Below are 18,005 nucleotides of genomic sequence, written 5' to 3'. Positions count from 1 at the left end.
CACAGAAAGGGAGGAGGGTCCGCATCCTACACACAGCAACAGAAGGATGAAGCAATTAAACAATTGGAAACAGCAGTTGCCTCATCTCAAGCCCTAGAACTACCTGACTATTGAAGAAGGAGGCCATACATAGAAGTCCTTATGCAAAATTATGCACCGAGGCAAAGACCAGTGGCCTACCACTCAAACAAGCTTGACCGCAGTACTCGAGCACCTACCGGCATCAGAGCAGTGGCAGCAGCAACAGTCCTAGAAGAGGACACGAGCACAGACACAGTGCTGAATTAGTAGTCCTAGAAGAGGACAAGAGCACAGGCATAGTGCTGAATCATGAGCTTATCCAGGTACCGCATGCAGAGAATGCTTCAACAAGCAAGAACCAAAACACTTGTCAGCAGCAAGGCTGACCAAGTATGAAGTAGCACTGCTAAGTGCAAAAAATGTGACCATCAGAAGATGTACTACCCTCAACCTAGCAACACTTTTACCAGCATTAATAAATAAAGGTGTTGAATCTCAAGATTCAAAAGGAGGGAGAAACAGATTATCTTCCCTATTTATGGATCAGCAAGAAGATGATGATGAGGACCAGGAAGGTGATCCAGAAAAGGAAGATACAGACAGATCATGATGGATGCAGGACCAGAGGGCCGGTCCAGAGCAAGATGATAGTTCTACTAATCAAAATGTTTATTTTTCCCATGATTAAGTGGCTTTAATGGAACAAAAAAACTAAACTTTTGCCACGTTACAGATACAGCCCTACTCAATGCTCACCATGAGCTATATTTGGATGGTTCAAGATACTATGAGGATGAGATTTGTTATACAGGATATGCAGTAACCACTGAACATTAAGTTGTGGACTGAGGATCCTTACCATCCCAGCACAGGATTGTGGGCCAGATATGAAAAAGCAGAGGCTTCAAGACGGCAAGTTGCGAAGACATACAACATGCTTCATCGATCAGACACCGGTTCAGAGCTCTGCAAGGGCCACAAAAAGTTGCAGTGATGAAGATCCGGGCACACACAAGAAACGACACTCCTGAAACAAGAGGCAACAATCTGGCAAGATGCTGAAGCCAAGAGGGCAGCAAAATGCCCCCAGCAGAAAAGGCAAGCCTATACAGTAAAGTAACCATTCCAGCACCGGACCAAAATGCCTGATTATGCTACACTGATTGAACTTCAGAACAAAGCAGGAGAGAATGAGAGAGTAGCCTGTGGATAAAGAAAGCAACCAAACAACCAGTGAAGGTAGCAATCTACACTACACAGACAGAAAAAAACAGAAGGAACAAAGCCTCAAATGCCTGATCTACAGGATTTGAAGAAATTTCAGGAACAAGCAGGTCCTGAAGAAAAAGCAGCATGGCAGAGAAGAGGAGCCAGACAAGAAGAAGAAACTGGTTTATGGAAATTAGAAGAGAAGTTATGCTTACCCAGAAGTTTATATCCACTTATGTGTTAAGTCAGCCATGGACTCACACACCTGGGAAAAGATCAGTTGGGAAACTTAGTCACAGAAAGATGGATAGCTCCAGGATTTTATCCAGATGCAACCAAGTTTGTACAAGCCTGCTGGATATGTGGAAATGTCCAATCCAGGACAGAAGGTCAAGACAACCCTTTGAGCAATCCCCAAAAGTTATTTTCCAATTAGAAGACTGCAAATTGACTATAACTAACTGCCAAAGATGTAATGGTAGTCACAGACATTTTCAGTTATTGGCCAATGGCAAAAGCTACAGCAAGATCAATAGCTAGAAAATTAAGTTCAGAAGATATTTGCAGATAAGTACCAGAAGTTACAATATCAGATTAGTGAGTGTATCACAGAAACCAGAAAGGGATGCTAAAGTGTTTATTTTTAGTACTGGTTAAAGTAGAACCATACTCCGTAAAACCCCAGGTTATTCACCTTATGAAATATTGTTTGATAGCATACCTAAGAGAGGATGTTATTATCCACAAGAGTTACAGCATAAATATGGTAATTTGACTGCATATGTTAAAAAAAAAACCCGAAGAAATTGACACCTCTGTATTCTCTAGTTTTTGCCTTTCTCCCGGATTCAGGAGCAGATCTGAATCCCTACAAGCTTTTACCAGGAGATTGGGTGTATCACTTGAGCCCAGATTTGATGGTCTATATCAAGTGTTGCTGACCACGCCCACTTCTGTGAACATTAAGGAGAGAGAGAGACTTGGGTCCCACTGCAAACTTGCCTAGTTAAGTTTGAACAATGAAATACACAAACATGCAGAGACTAATTGGGCCTAAACTAGACAGGCCACTATGGGTCATTATATTGGGAACTTCAGTACTTATTGCATGACATTATATGACCAGACAGGTAGAATGTGTTGTGCATTTATCAGTATTGAAACAGATAATGCACAAGAAGTGGTTTAATGGCATATCCAAGAAATAGAAAATGAAAAACAAGCATATGCAAATAAAAACTATATCCCTGACACTCTAGAGCAGGCATTCCCAACCACGCTCCTCAAGGCACACTTATCTAGGCTTCAGCACAGGTGACTTAATTAGTAGCTCAGTTATTTTGATTTAACCATCTGTGCTGCCAGCCTGGATATCACTAAAACTTGCACTGTTGGTGTGCCTTGAGGACCGAAGTTGGGAATGCCTGCTCCAGAGGGTGACTGGGGATGGTTATCATGGCTAAATCCTACTAAGTGGTTTAGTGGATACAAAGGATGGATTGTAGACATTTTTATGTTTTTGTTAAAAATTGTTGGCTTAGCAATTATAGTATATCTGTGTTTTAAGATACTGCTTTGCTGTTTTTCAGTTTGCAAGAAACCAGTATAGAAAGGTTTTTGATACTTCCAAGTTTAAGGACTTACAGAAAAGTCTGGCAAGAAAGAGCTGTGAACAGTCTACCTTGATGGATATGAGTGAACGGTGATCAACCCTCCGTCAGACAGTGAAAGCACCATCTTGCGGGGATATAGCCTTTAGAACCGTCATAGCTAGACTGTCTGCTTAGACTCGTTAGGCAGAGAAATTGTAATGCCAGATGTACTGTAATGTCAGATTGTTATAAAGAGGGACTGAAAGAGACAGCATTGTGCTAAAGCAGCTATCAGCCATTTTGTGTAATGGCAGCCAATCTAGATGTATTTCAAGCTATTTTTTATAGGTTTATAAGTAATGCTGACATTTATCTGATATATGCACGAGACCGTTAGCCCTAGCAACCTGTATAAGAAATATGCACTCCAACATATTGATAATGGTCAAGGATCAGCTCGGATGCATATATGGGTTATTAATCCTACCTACCCCTTTAAGAGTTTATTAAGTTCATTTTTTGACTGCATAAATGAAACTTATTATATGATAAGAAGTTATTAGCTTGTTAAAAATAATGACATGACAGGGAAGGGATTCCCTACATGTATATGTAGCTTGTTAGGCTAAGGAATTCCACACCTGCAGATTTATAGTTGCTAGATAGTATTTTTCTGCAAGATTCCCAGATATTGGCAAGACGCACAGAAAAAGACCTTCAAGAGTTTTGAAGGAATTAGAACAGTTTTAAATATAAAATCATCTTTATAACTGTTGTAAACTTTGCATTTAATAACTAAAAGCATGCATAATGTTATAAAATAAGTTTCAACCCAATAAGTAGCATGTGATTCTATGTCTTATAATTTGGTATTGATTAGAATGTTCATTGCAATAATCAATGAACATAGCCAGCTAGTATATGTAATTTCCTTACATGAATTACATAGATATTTCAGTGAGAAACTACTGTATTTTGTTAAGAGCAATATGATTTCTCCAGCTGCAGTCACAAGGACATTTAGTTAACTCCCAGACTAAGATAAATCTTTAATTGCATGATGAGAACATTAAAGGAGTAAGTTTTGGAATGTCCAGGTGACCATGGAAAAAAGGCTTTCAAGATTAATGTCCAGATGGTGATAAGGGAAAGGCCTTCTCATTAAATTAATGAGCAAACAGTGATAAGAATATACGTACAGGAATGCTATAATTGGTTTCATTAAATCATTGTTTATCTTTGCACACAGTGTACTTTGATTGGCTAACACACTGCCATACCTTTATTCCTTTGTTCATTTGTGTATAAAGGCTCCTAAAGCAACGAGTGAGATTAGAAATGACTTGCTGAGCTTCTACATATCTCCTGTGTGTTGTCTCATTATTTCTGGTCTTCAGCCGGCTGCTAAGTACAGAACCATTGACTGATGCTCAAGGGTATTAAACAGACGACTGAAGGACGTTGATATATGGAGTCTATCTCCAACACACTACTATGTCCTCTAGCCCCCAATTGTGCTGCCTTGGAGAAATCCTTGACTATTCCCTTCCTTCAAACCACACATTTAGGACCTTGTACAATCCTGCCATTTTAATCTCTCAAAAATATTTCAGGGTCAGACCCTTTCTCACCCAGTATGCTACTAAGTGGGATATCAAATTATTCCCGGTAAAACATTGGGTCCGAATTACTTTTTCCGATGTTACACGGTTTGTTTTTTTGTTGTTGTTGTTTTTTTTATAGGCTATCCAAAATGGATCAGGCGTAAAAAAAAAAAAAAAAAACGATCTCCCGATACACACAGGTTCAGTTAAATCTGTGTGTTTTTGGCTGAAATAGCCCTATTGCTGCCGAAGGCAGGTGAAACAAAATCTCTGATAAACTGCGGCTAGATAGCCCCTGGCAGGTCAATTAGCCCCCGCAAATTACCGGGGATAATTGGATATCCTCCTAAGACCCTTATCCAGTCACTGGCCATCTCCAGACTGGAGTACTGGAATCTCTTCCTTTGTGGTGTCCCTAACAAATGCCTATCTCCACTCCAATCTATCCTCAGTGCTGCAACCTGGCTCATTTTCCCTAACCAAACGAACTGCATCCTCCGCCCCTCTTACAAGCCTTTTACTGGCTCCGCTTCACTTTCAGAATCCATTTCAAGCTTCTCATACACCTACGAAGTTCTCACTCACTCTTCTCTCATTTACATATTTGACCTTATCTCCCTATACCCTCCCGCCCGTCCTCTTCGCTCCGCTAATACATGCTGCCTCTCTTACCCGCTGATTACTTACTCCCACTTCTACCACCAAGCGTATTTATGCGCTGCTTCCTAGCAGACTCCCCACCTCTCTACAACACTTTAACAGGCTCTCAAGACCCACTTCTTCACCAAACCTAGCCAATGCTCATCGTAACCCTCTGTTCCATGCCCACGGTCTACCCCATCTGTGTCACCCTTGTCTATCTGCCCTTCCCCTTTAGAATGTAAGCTCCTATGATCAGGTCCCTTTCCTTCTCTTACTCAAAAACATTTTCAACTCCATACTCACTTCGACGGTGTCAGATCCCTGTTTTCTGCCACCCTAACACTTAGTTCAGTGTTGTCCGCTGATGCAGATATTTTTATACACCCTGTACTTGTCCTATATTGTCTTAAACTGTAAGTCACTTTTTTTCTTGTTTTGCTTATTTTTTACGTACTCTGTAACTGGGCGATACGGATCCCTTGTGCTGCCATTTAAATAAAGGATAATAACAATGGTAGTTAATCTTCCCTGTTTTCCTTCGAAATACTGAAGAATATTAATTATGACTTTAATCCACTTATGATTTATATATTTCACCTTCAATTCATATTTGGTGGACTCAGCATAGTTCAAAATACTATACTATATTATTTTATTGTATGCTTATTTTTTGTATATATTTAACACATCTGTGAGTAAAGCGGAAGAAAACCTTGAATCTCGGCAACAGAAAGTAATGCTGCTGTATTTAGGGGGTGTGGTATGACTGGCCGGCTGTTGGGATCCCAGCACTCAGCATACCGGGGCCGGATGACGGCAGCGGGGCGAATGCAAAAAAGCCCTTGCGGGCAAGCTGCACTCGCCATGGTGGTGTCATGGACACCCCAAAAGGGAGAATAGTTGCCGGCATTCCGTTGGTCGGGATCCCGGCGCTGGTATGCGGCGTGCCGGGATCCCAACAGCCGGCCAGTCGAGTGCCACCCTATTTAGGTGTTTTAAAGTGACATTTCACATTCAGGAGTGCTGTATATTGACTCCTTCGCATTGTTTATATATAAAAACCACAGGATGTTTCAAATTTGTGTTTATATTTTCCAGTTTTTTAATTGTGTTAAAATAAAAATGTGACAATCGGGGGTGCCTGTGTGGTTTTGAGCAATGATACAGTGTAATACAAGATAAAATAAATGGCACTACTGTGTTTGTTTTTAAATTGCATTTATCTTTGCTTAATGACAGGTAGAGCCAATGAAGACTGACCATTGCAACAGTCTAATAAGCTCAATACAGTCCGAAGTTGCTAAATATCAACTCCTTCTGGAAGAAGAGAACCAAAAGAGTAAAAGATACAAGGTTACTTTTTTACATTATTTTTTACTCCCGACTAGTATATGATTTCATGAATTCAAAATATATTTAACATAGTATAGCTTTTACAAAGACGCAATTGTACAGTTCTCTCAGATGACATAGTTTGAATAGAGCACATGTGGTACAGTGCATTATTTCTCTTATGTCCTAGAGGATTCTGGGGTCCATTTAGTACCATGGGGTATAGACTGGTCCACTAGGAGCCATGGGCACTTTAAGAATTTGATAGTGTGGGCTGGCTCCTCCCTCTATGCCCCTCCTACCAGACTCAATTTAGAAAATGTGCCCGGAGGAGCCGGTCACGCTGAAGGAAGCTCCTGAAGAGTATTTTGCATTTATTTTATGTTTGTTATTTTCAGGCAGGGCTCGATGGCACCAGCCTGCCTGCTTCGTGGGACTTAGGGGGGGAACGGCCCACCCTCTTGAAGGGTTAATGGTCCCGTTCCCGCTAACAGGACACTAAGCTCCTGAGGGACCTATTTGCAAGCCCATCACGGCGAGCGTACAGTCCTGCAGCACACTGTCACCCCTAACAGAGCCAGAAGAGTGGTGAATATGGGGCGCTGGCCATTATGGCGGCATGAGCATACGGAGACGTGCGTCACATAAACGGGGCAGAAGACGTCTCCAGACACAGTACACAACTGCTTCCCCATACACTGTACACAGTACCCATACTGGCACAACAGCCTTAAAATGTCCATTTTAAGCACCAGATTCCTCAGCCAGTATTAAAAAAAAGCGGGAAGTCTGCGCGCCATTGAAGGGGCGGGTCTTCACTATGAGAGGATCCAGCAGGACAGGGACGCGCAGCTCATCCAGTGTGACTCCAAAGTACCTCAGCGGTACCAGGGGGTCATAGCAGGGAGGGGTGTGATTACTAGTGTATTAAGTCCCCTATCAGGGTACTTAGTCTGCGACACGGCTAAGCTTGTCATTAGCGATAAGGGTGCAGTGGTGGCTGGCTCCAAACATCTCTGTGTTTCCCTGAAAGACTCTTTGTGGGTTAATTGTGCTTAACCGTTCCTCTGTGTGTGTGCTGTCACGTCACATTACATTACGTCAGGCAAAGAGTGTTTGTCTTGTACTGCAGAGTGTTCCTCTTCACCAGGGGGCTCACTACTGGGTACTCAGGGTTCACAGACTTGCGGGGCTGAACCGGAATGGGTTAATTCTTTTAAGGGAATGATCCCAACTCTTTCTACAAAATTGTCACGCAATGAGAAAGAGACTCAATACTTAAAACGACTGTTGATGAGTTTATGAACAGAGATTCAGACCCCAAGACAGCGTCTCAATCCTGTCCCATTTGTCCGCAAAAGCGATCTCTGACCCATATCCTGCAAACTGACGCTGACAGGTCAGACATGGAGGAGGGGGACTCAGAGGGAAGGGGAATGCAGCTCTGTCACAGGGAATAGAGGCTGTTCAGAGATGTTCTGCATATTCCTGATATGGTGTCAGAGGAGTGTAAGGAATCTTATTTTCTCATACGTCCTAGAGGATGCTGGGGATGCTTCAAGAACCGTGGGGTGTAGACTGGATCCGCAGGAGACATGGGCACACTATAAGACTTTGAATGGGTGTGAACTGGCTCCTCCCTCTATGCCCCTCCTCCAGACTCCAGTTAGATTTTGTGCCCAGTGAGACTGTATGCACACTGAGGAGCTCTCCAGAGTTTCTCAGGAAAAGACTTTATTAGGTTTGTTATTTTCAGGGAGACCTGCTGGCAACAGGCTCCCTGCATTGCGGGACTGAGGGGAGAGAAGCAGGCCTACTTCTTAAGAGTTCAAGGGCTCTGCTTCTTAGGCTACTGGACACCATTAGCTCCAGAGGGTTCGATCACTTGGTACGCCTAGCTGCTTGTTCCCGGAGCTGCACCGTCACCCCCCTCACAGAGCCAGAAGATTGAAGCCAGGTGAGTATGAGAAGAACAGAAGACCTCAGTGACGGCAGAAGACGCGTCTGAGGTACCGCGCTGCGCACCATGCTCCCACACAGTTCACGGCACTGCAGAGTGCAGGGGGGGCGCCCTGGGCGGCATGGTCGGACCTCAGACAGCACTGGCATAGAAGTTAATAGTGCCCAGGCACTAGATAAGGGACCCCCGTCAGTATAAAGATTTTGAGCGGGACGAAAGCACGCCATGTAGTGGGCGAGGCTTAGCCCGCACAGCTCTGACCAGCGCCATTTTTTCTCTTCACAGAAGGCTGCAGAGACGCTGGCCCTGACCTCCACACTGTCCAAGTAACAGGGTGCAAAACAGGGGGGCGCTGAAAATTTGGTGATTTATTTTATATGAAAAAGGCACTAGCAGGTCTGGGCAGTCTTATTACTGGCCTCAGTACTGGGATAGGCGCTGGGTGTGAGCTGACAGAACTCTCTGTGTCTCTGTGGCAGGCTTTAGTGTGGGTCTGTCTCCTATAGCCCCAGTGTAGTTGTGTCGGTACGTGTGGTTGTGTCGACATGTCTGATGCTGAATGCTCTTCCCAGGAGGAGGCTGGAGTGGGGACAGACAATTATGTGAGAGTGGCAGTGTCGGCACCGCCGACAGATGATTGGGTGAATGTTAAGTGTTTTAAATGCAAATGTGACTAAGTTAGCTAAGAGATTTGATAAATCTGAGTCTAAGTACCAGACATGGAGGAAATCCATGGAAGATGCTTTGTCATAGGCCCAGGCTCCTTCGGGGCCACAGAAACTGCAATTTACCTAGATAGCAGATACAGATACCGACACGGACTTCCAGTGTCTACTATAGTGATGCCAGATTACATCCAAAACTGGCTAAAAGTATTCAGTACATGATTGTGGCAATAAAAGATGGTTTACATATCACTGAGGACCCCGCTATTCCTGATACTAGGGTCTGTATGTATAAAGGAAAGAAACCTGAGGTAACGTTTCCTCCCTCTCATAAGCTGAACAAACTTTGAAAAAGCTTGGTAAAATCCTGACAAAAGGATACATGTTCCCAAAAGAATTCCAGTGGCATATCCGTTCCCTTCTGGGGACAGGGAAAGGTGGGAGTCAATCCCTACGGTAGACAAAGGTTTATCGCGTCTATCCAAAAAGCTGGCGCTTCCGTCTCCTGACACGGCAGCCCTAAAGGATCCTGCGGATCGTAAGCAGGAAAATAAACTGAAATCTATTTATGTCACTACGGGGTCGCTACTCTGGCCTGTCGTTGCTGCGGCATGGGTGAGTAGCGCTATTGAACGGTGGGCAGATAAGTTGTCATCTGAGGTAGATTCCCTAGACAGGGATAGTGTGCTTTTGACTTTGGTTCTCATCAGGGACGCTGCAGCATATTTAAAAAAGCTTTAAGGGATATTGGCCTTTTGGGTTCAAGGGCCAATGCCATGGCGGTCTCAGCAAGGAGAGCGTTGTGGATACATCAATGGAATGCTGATGCTTACTCATAGAAGGCGATGGAGTCTAACGGTAGGGTCTTGTTTGGCTGACCTGGTGTCGACGGCTACTGCGGGTAAGTCTTCATTTTTACCTTATGTCCCTGCACAGAGGAAGAAATCACCTCACTATCAGATGCAGTCCTTTTGCCCCAATAAATTAAAAAAAGGACGTGGGTCCTCCTTCCTTGCTGCGAGGGGGAGAGGAAGGGGAAAAAGGTCACAGGCTGTGGCACGTTCCCAGGAGCAGAAGTCCTCTCCGGCTTCTACCAAATCCACCGCATGACGCGGGGGCTACTCTGCGGGAATCCGCTCCAGTGGGGGCACGTCTCAAACTTTTCAGTCAGGTCTGGGTGCACTCGGACCTAGATACTTGGATAGTAGACATAGTAACCCAAGGGTACAAGTTAGAGTTTCAAGACGTGCCCCCTCACCGATTTTTCAAATTGGCCTTGCCAGCTTCTCTTCCAGAAAGGGAGATAGTAAGCGCTGCGATACTAAAGTTGTGTCAAAATCAAGTGATTGTCACGGTACCCCCGTCTCAACAGGGGGAAGGTTTTTATTCGACCCTGTTCATGGTCCTGAAGCCGAATGGCTCAGTCACACCGATTCTAAACCTAAAATCCCTCACTTTCTTTCTGAAAAAATTCAAGTTCAAGATGGAGTCTCTACGAGCAGTGATCTTCAGTCTGGAGGAGGGGGATTTTATGGTGTCGGTCGACATAAAAGATGCCTACTTATATGTCCCCATATATCCTCCACATCAGGCTTACCTGAGATTTGCTGTGCAGGATTGTCATTACAAATTTCAGACGTTGCCGTTTGGTCTGTCCACGGCTCCGAGGATTTTCACCAAAGTGATGGCGGAAATGATGGTTCTCCTGCGCAAGCAGGGAATCACAATTATCCCGTACTTGGACGATCTCCTCATAAAGGCGAGGTCCAAGGAGCAATTGTTGAAGAATGTTGCTCTTTCACTGACGATTCGGCAACAACACGGTTGGCTCCTATATTTGCCAAAATCACAGTTGGATCCAACGACACGGCTGTCGTTCCTGGGTATGATTCTGGATACAGAATTGCAGAGAGTTTTTCTTCCAGTGGAAATACAGAACATGGTAAAACAGATTCTAAAACGGGCAAAGGTGTCAGCTCTTCACTGCACTCGGTTGCTGGGGAAGATGGTGGCGGCCTACGAGGCCATTCCGTATGGCAGGTTCCATGCCAGGGTATTTCAGTGAAACCTGCTGGACCAGTGGTCCGGGTCTCACCTGGACATGCACAGGAAAATAATTATATCTCCCAGGACCAGAATTTCCCTTCTGTGGTGGCTGCACAGTTCTCACCTTCTGGAGGGACGCAGGGTCGGGATTCAGGATTGGATCCTGGTGACCACGGATGCAAGCCTCCGAGGCTGGGGAGCAGTCACACAGGGAAGAAACTTTTAGGGAAAGTGGTCAGGCCAGGAAGCTTGTCTACACACAAACATTCTGGAATTAAGAGCCATCCACAACAGCATACTGCAAGCAGAGCATCATCTTCGAGGTCTGCCGGTCTTGATTCAGTCAGACAACGTGACAGCAGTGGCTTACATAAACCGCCAAGGCGGAACAAAGAGCAGAGCGGTGATGGTCAAGGCCATGAAGATTCTTCGCTTGGCGGAAAGACATGCCAGCGCTCTTGCAGCGGTCTTCATTCCAGGAATGGACAACTGGAAGCAGACTTCCTCAGCAGACACAATCTCCATCCCGAAGAGTGGGGTCTTCATCAAGAGGTCTTTGCAGAAGTGACAAGTCGTTGGGGAGTTCCTCAAGTGGACATGATGGCGTCCCGCCTCAACAAGAAACTTCAGAGATATTGTTCCAGATCAAGGGAACCTCAGGCGATAGCGGTGCTCGCCCTAGTGACACCGTGGGTGTTTCAGTCGGTCTATGTGTTCCCTCCACATCCACTCATTCCAAAGGTGATAAAAATTATAAGAAGAACAAAGGTTCAGGCGATCCTCATTGTTCCTGATTGGCCAAAAAGGGCCTGGTATCCAGATCTTCAGGAGTTGCTCATAGAAGATCCCTGGCCTCTTCCTCTTCGGGAGGACCTGTTACAACAGGGGCCGTGAGTGTATCAGGACTTACCGTGGCTGCGTTTGACGGCGTGGCGGTTGAACGCCAAATCCTAGCCCGATAGGGTTTTCCCAGTGAAGTCATTCCTACACTTCTTCAGGCTAGGAAAGAAGTAACGGCGAAGCATTACCACCGTATTTGGAGAAAATATGCGTCTTGGTGTGAATCCAAGAAGGTTCTTACGGAAGAATTTCACCTGGGGCGTTTGCTCCATTTCCTACAAGCAGGTGTGGATGCGGGCCTAAAGTTAGGCTCTATTAAAGTACAGATTGCGGCCTTGTCGATCTATTTTCAAAAAGAATTTGCCTCCCTTCCAGAAGTTCAGACCTTCGTAAAAGGCGCGTGCTGCACATCCAACCTCCCTTTGTGCCCCCAGTGGCACCATGGGACCTTAATGTGGTGTTGCAATTCTTGCAATCACATTGGTTTGAACCTTTGCGCAAGGTTGAGTTAAAATTCCTTACTTGGAAAGTGGTCATGTTGTTGGCCTTGGCGTCTGCAAGGCGAGTGTCTGAGTTGGCGGCTTTGTCTCACAAAAGCCCCTATTTGATTTTCCATGCTGATAGAGTGGAGTTGAGAACTCGTCAGCAATTTCTGCCAAAAGTGGTTTCATTATTTCATGTTAACCAGCCAATTGTGGTGTTAGTGGCTACTGATGCCTTGGTGGAGTCAAAGTTTCTCAATGTGGTCAGAGCTTTGAAGATCTATGTCGCCAGAACTGCGCAGATTAGGAAAACAGAGGCTCTGTTTGTCCTGTGGGCTCCCAACAATATTTGTAATACGATTCAGCAGGCTCATTCTACGGCAGGATTGCCGTTACCGAAATCTGTGAAAGCCCATTCTACCAGAAAGGTGGGCTCATCCTGGGCGGCTGCCCGGGGAGTCTCGGCGTTACAACTTTGCCGAGCTACTACTTGGTCGGGATCAAACACCTTTACGAAGTTTTACAAATTTGATACCCTGGCTGAGGAGGACCTCTTGTTTGGTCAATCGGTGCTGCAGAGTCATCCGCACTCTCCCGCCCGTTTTAGAGCTTTGGTATAAACCCCATGGTTCTTAAAGCATCCCCAGCATCCTCTAGGACGTATGAGAAAATAGGATTTTAATACCTACCGGTAAATCCTTTTCTCTTAGTCCGTAGAGGACTAAGTTTGGTTATAGTTCCGTTCATGTTGCGTTGAGTTCAGTCAATCTGTGACTGTTGTTGGTCATGCCGTTGCATGCGTTGTTGTTGAATGCCATGTTGTACGGCGTGTTAGTGGTGTGAGCTGGTATGTATCTCACCTTAGTTTAAAATAATTAAATAAATCCTTTTCCTCGAAATGTCCGTCTCCCTGGGCACAGTTCCTATAACTGGAGTCTGGAGGAGGGGCATAGAGGGAGGAGCCAGTTCACACCCATTCAAAGTCTTATAGTGTGCCCATGTCTCCTGCGGATCCCGTCTATACCCCATGGTTCTTGAAGCATCCCCAGCATCCTCTACGGACTAAGAAAAAACGATTTACCGGTAGGTATTAAAATCCTATTTTAATGTAAAAAAGAAGTCCTCAGTCACTTTTCCAGAGTCAAAGGAATTGAATACATTGTTTGATGAACCATGTTTGATGAACCATGGATTAATCCATATAAGAAGTTTCAGATCCCTAAAAGGTGTCTCTCATCTTTTCCTTTTCCTCTGGAGGATAGGAAAAAATGGGAAAATCCACCGATAGTGGACGCATCAGTCTCTAGGCTGTCACGTAAAATTGTATTTCCTGTTCCTAGAGCAGCCTCCCTGAAAGACACGGCTGATCGCAAAATTGAGACTACACTCAAATCATTGTACACAGCTGCTGGGATGGCCCAAAGACACACTATTGCATGTGCGTGGATCACTAAAGCCATTGCAAAATGGTCAGGTAACCTAATTGAGGGGTTAGATTCCTTATCTAGGAGGGATGTTGTTTTACTCCTGCAACATATACAGGACTCTGCAAACTTTATGGTGGAAGCCATAAAAGAAATGGGCGTGCTTAATGCAAGCACCGGTGGTGCTTGCATTAAGCACGCCCATTTCTGCATGCAGAGGCTTGTGGCTGCGCCAATGGACTTCTGATGCAGAATCCAGGAAAGGCGTGGAATGCTTACCATTCACAGGAGATGAATTAGACTAATGGATCTCCACAGCTACTGTGGGTAAGTCTATGTATCTTCCTTCCGCAGCCCCCCCAACCAAGAAGACTTATTCAGCTTCTAAGTTACAGTCCTTCGGACTGCCAAGTTCAAGGGCAAATCCAGAGGTGCTTCTACGCCCTCCAGCGGCGCAAGAGGTAAACCACGCAAATCAGCAACAGCTGGTGCTCAGGAACAGAGCTCAGGCTCTGCTTCCTCAAAGACTTCAGCATGACAATGCTTGGCAGGCTGTCAGGTGGTAGCTCGCCTACAATTCTTCAGTCAAATCTTGTCAAATTCTTGCCAGGATCCCTGGGTCATAAATCCTATTTCCCAGGGCTACAGACTGGAGTTCCAAGAGCTCCCACCTCACAGATTCTTAAAATGAGGCTTGCCTCACAAGAGGCAAGTATAACTTTACAACATGCCATCCACAAACCGGTACAGACTTATGTCATTGTTCCAGTTCCACCTCATCAGCTAAACAAGGGGTACTATTCCAACTTGTTTTTAGTACCGAAACCGGACGGTTCGGTATGACCAATTTTGAACCTCAAGTCGTTGAACACGTACAGTACTTGCGAGTGTTCAAATTCAAGATGGAGTCTCTGAGAGCTGTGATCTCAGGTCTGGAGGAGGGGGAATAACTAGTGTATCTGGATATCAAGGATGCGTACCTTCACATTCCGATCTGGCCGTCTCATCGGGCTTATCTACGGTTTCCACTGCAGGACTGTCACTACCAGTTCCAGGCCCTGCCATTTGGCCTCTACACAGCACCGAGGGTGTTCACCAAGGTGATGGCAGAGATGATGTTTCTACTCCACAAACAGGGAGTGAACATAATTCCGTACCTGGACGTTCTCCTGGTAAAAGCACCATCCAGGGAAAGGTTGCTGGATAGCATTGCTCTCTCAACCAAACTTCTCCAGGATCATGGGTGGATTCTGAATCTTTCGAAATCTCACCCAGAGCCAACATGGAGGCTTCCATTCCTGGGAATGATACTGGATACGGAGTTGCAGAAGGTGTTCCTTTCCAATGGATAAGGTATTAGTAATCCTGTCGATGGTTCGGGATGTCCTGAAGCGAACCTGGATATTGGTGCTACTATGCATTCGCCTTCTGGGGAAAATGGTGACCTCTTACGAGGCTCTTCAATACGGAAGGTTTCACGCAAGACCCAGCTCGATCTGCTGGACAAATGGTCCGGATCGCATCTTCACATGCACCAGGAGATCCATCTGTCACCAAAAGCCAGGATCTCCCCTCTGTGGCGGCTACAGACTTCTCACCTCATCGAGGGTCAGGAGTTCGGAATTCAGAACTGGATTTTGCTAACCACAGACGCAAGCCTCAGAGGTTGGGGAGCAGTCACTCAGGGGGTGCAGTTTCAAGGAAGATGGTCAAGTCAAGAAGTCGTCCTTCCAATCAACTTTCTGAAAATCGGGGCCATATAAACCGCCCTTCTGCAGGCCTCGCATCATCTTCAAGATCGAGCCATTCAGGTGCAGTCGGACAATGTGACGGCAGTGACGTACATAAACCGACAGGGCAGAATGAAAAGCAGAGCAGCAATGTCAGAGGTGTCAAGAATTCTCCTCTGGGCAGAGAGAAATGCTGTGGCATTGTCAGCGGTCTTCATCCGGGAGTAGACAACTTCGGAATCAAAAACAAAAGTTTTTCCCACGAATGGGAAAAGATAGAGGCGCTGATATAAAAATATTATTATTAAATACACCATATACCAATATATATAATTTTTGGTTTATTATACAGTTCTAATAAAAAGATTGTTTTTGTTATTACCGGACGGTAAATATAATCAAATATATTCCACTGTTTAAACAATCATATACATAAAAATAAGAAATTTAAAAAGCAAATTGATTAATAAATATAAATCTGTAATATAGATCTGCAATATAGAATGTCCTTTAGAATTATCAAGTATCCAAATGCTGATGTTTTGTTTCACCTATATGTGAGCCCAATATTATAATTATAATCACTCTTCCCGTCCGCTGGTAGCAGTTCCTTTGTATGCGGACATATCAGGAGGTCAGGTGAAAGCGTTTAGTTTATAGATATTTAAAAGTTGCCCAGGAATAATACAGGCTCACCAAGAAAGGTTTGATTAATTTTTAACTGAGGTGAAACAGTCTCTTAATCAGTGTAACATAGAGGGAACAAAGCTTTTCTTTACACGAGTGGCTGTTTAGCTGATAGTATGAGAGCTTTTCAGCAGTGTTTCCATTGGGACGAGGTGTATTATTAAGTGCTCACCTCGTTCTCTGTGCTGGGCTGCACACCGCACATGGACTGGGCGGCCGGCGCTGCTTCAAGCGCTTCTCTCTCCCCAAGCCGTTTCGTGACTCGCTCTCTCTGTACTTTGTGTCGGGCTGCACACTGCACGTGAGCCGCACGGCAAGCACTGTTACAGGTGCCGCTCTCTCCTTGGATATCCGTTAACTTTCAGGACATGTAGAGCGTATTGATCTCCTCAGTATGATGGAATAAGCAAAAAGCCGGCTTGTAAAAAGTTTAAAAGGGTTTACGCGTTTCTCCGCCTTCAAGTCAGAACGCCGATCTGACTTGAAGGCGGAGAAACGCGTAAACGCCTGAGGTCCAGGCGTTCTTGAACGTCCCTATTTAATTTTCCATGAGGACAGAGCTGAACTCAGAACTCGTCAAAAATGTCTGCCTAAGCTGGTGTCTGCTTTTCACATCAACCAACCTATTGTGGTCCCGGTTGTCACCGACACCTCTGCAACTTCAAAGTCTTTGGATGTTGTAAGGACTTCGAAGGTGTATGTGAAAATAACAGCTTGTCACAGAAAGACGGACTCCCTGTTTGTTCTTTATGATCCCAATAAGATTGGGTGTCCTGCTTCAAAGCAGACTATTGCACGCTGGATCAGACTTACTACCCAGCATGCTTATTCCATGGAATGTTTGCCATATCCAAAATCTGTACAGGCCCATTCTATTAGGTCAGTGGGTTCTTCCTGGGCGGCTGCCCAGGGAGTATCGCCTTTACAGCTCTGCCGAGCAGCTACTTGGTCAGGTTTGAACACATTTGCAAATTTCTACAAGTTCGATACTTTGGCCTCTGCTCTGAGGACCTACAATTTGGTCAGCCAGTTCTGCAGGAACCTCAGCACTCTCCCTCCCGGTTTGGGAGCTTTGGTACATCCCCATGGTACTAAATGGACCCCAGTATCCTCTAGGACGTAAGAGAAAATAGGATTTTAATTACCTACCGGTAAATCCTTTTCTCATAGTCCATAGTGGATACTGGGTGCCTGCCCGGTGCTTCGTTCTTACTGCACTGCTACTTGGTTAAGTAATGTTGGTTCAGCCGTTCCTGTTCCAAGTTTGTTTAGCTTGGCTTTCCTTTTGTTGTGGGTGCTGGTTCAGAATCTCAATACTATCAATATCTAGCCTTTTCTAGAAGTATGTTCGTCTCCTCGGGCACAGTTTCCTAGACTGTCTGGAAGGAGGGGCGTAGATGGAGGCGCCAGCCCACACTATCAAATTCTTAAAGTGCCCATGGCTCCTAGTGGACTCGTCTATACTCCATGGTACCCAGTATGGACCCCAGTATCCTCTATGGACTAAGAGAAAAGGATTTACCAGTAGGTAATTAAAATTCTATTTCATGTGTTATTGTGAATAAAAGTGTCTTGATTTATTGCTAGATTGGGCTGGTGTTGAAGTACATGAGCGATGGCGGTAGACTGGAACATTACTCTTCCCTGATGTCCTCTACTAGGACCTAATAAGGACAGCCGAGGTCAATTACTCTGGCCCGCTGCCTCCTAGATCATGACATGAGTGCCATTAAGACTTGACACTTTTAACGCATCTCTCCAATGCAGATAA

The 18,005-nt window shown here is 45.0% G+C and overlaps 1 protein-coding gene across 3 annotated transcripts in view; it reads left to right on the top strand.

The window, feature by feature from the left end:
• The window catches only part of UCHL5 (ubiquitin C-terminal hydrolase L5), a 667,016-nt gene that overhangs the window by 616,967 nt on the left and 32,044 nt on the right, over window positions 1–18,005 (top strand). For all 3 annotated transcript variants that reach the window (XM_063940312.1, XM_063940311.1, XM_063940310.1), the window contains one exon: window positions 6,308–6,421. In XM_063940312.1, coding sequence (XP_063796382.1) covers window positions 6,308–6,421 — 114 coding nt within the window. The remainder of the gene's footprint in view (window positions 1–6,307; window positions 6,422–18,005) is intronic.

The sequence above is a fragment of the Pseudophryne corroboree genome, chromosome 9, assembly GCF_028390025.1.
Source record: "Pseudophryne corroboree isolate aPseCor3 chromosome 9, aPseCor3.hap2, whole genome shotgun sequence".
NCBI classification, from domain to species: Eukaryota; Metazoa; Chordata; class Amphibia; order Anura; family Myobatrachidae; genus Pseudophryne; species Pseudophryne corroboree.
The sequence above is the reverse complement of the archived record's forward strand: the minus strand, read 5'-3'. Positions and strand labels throughout refer to the sequence as shown.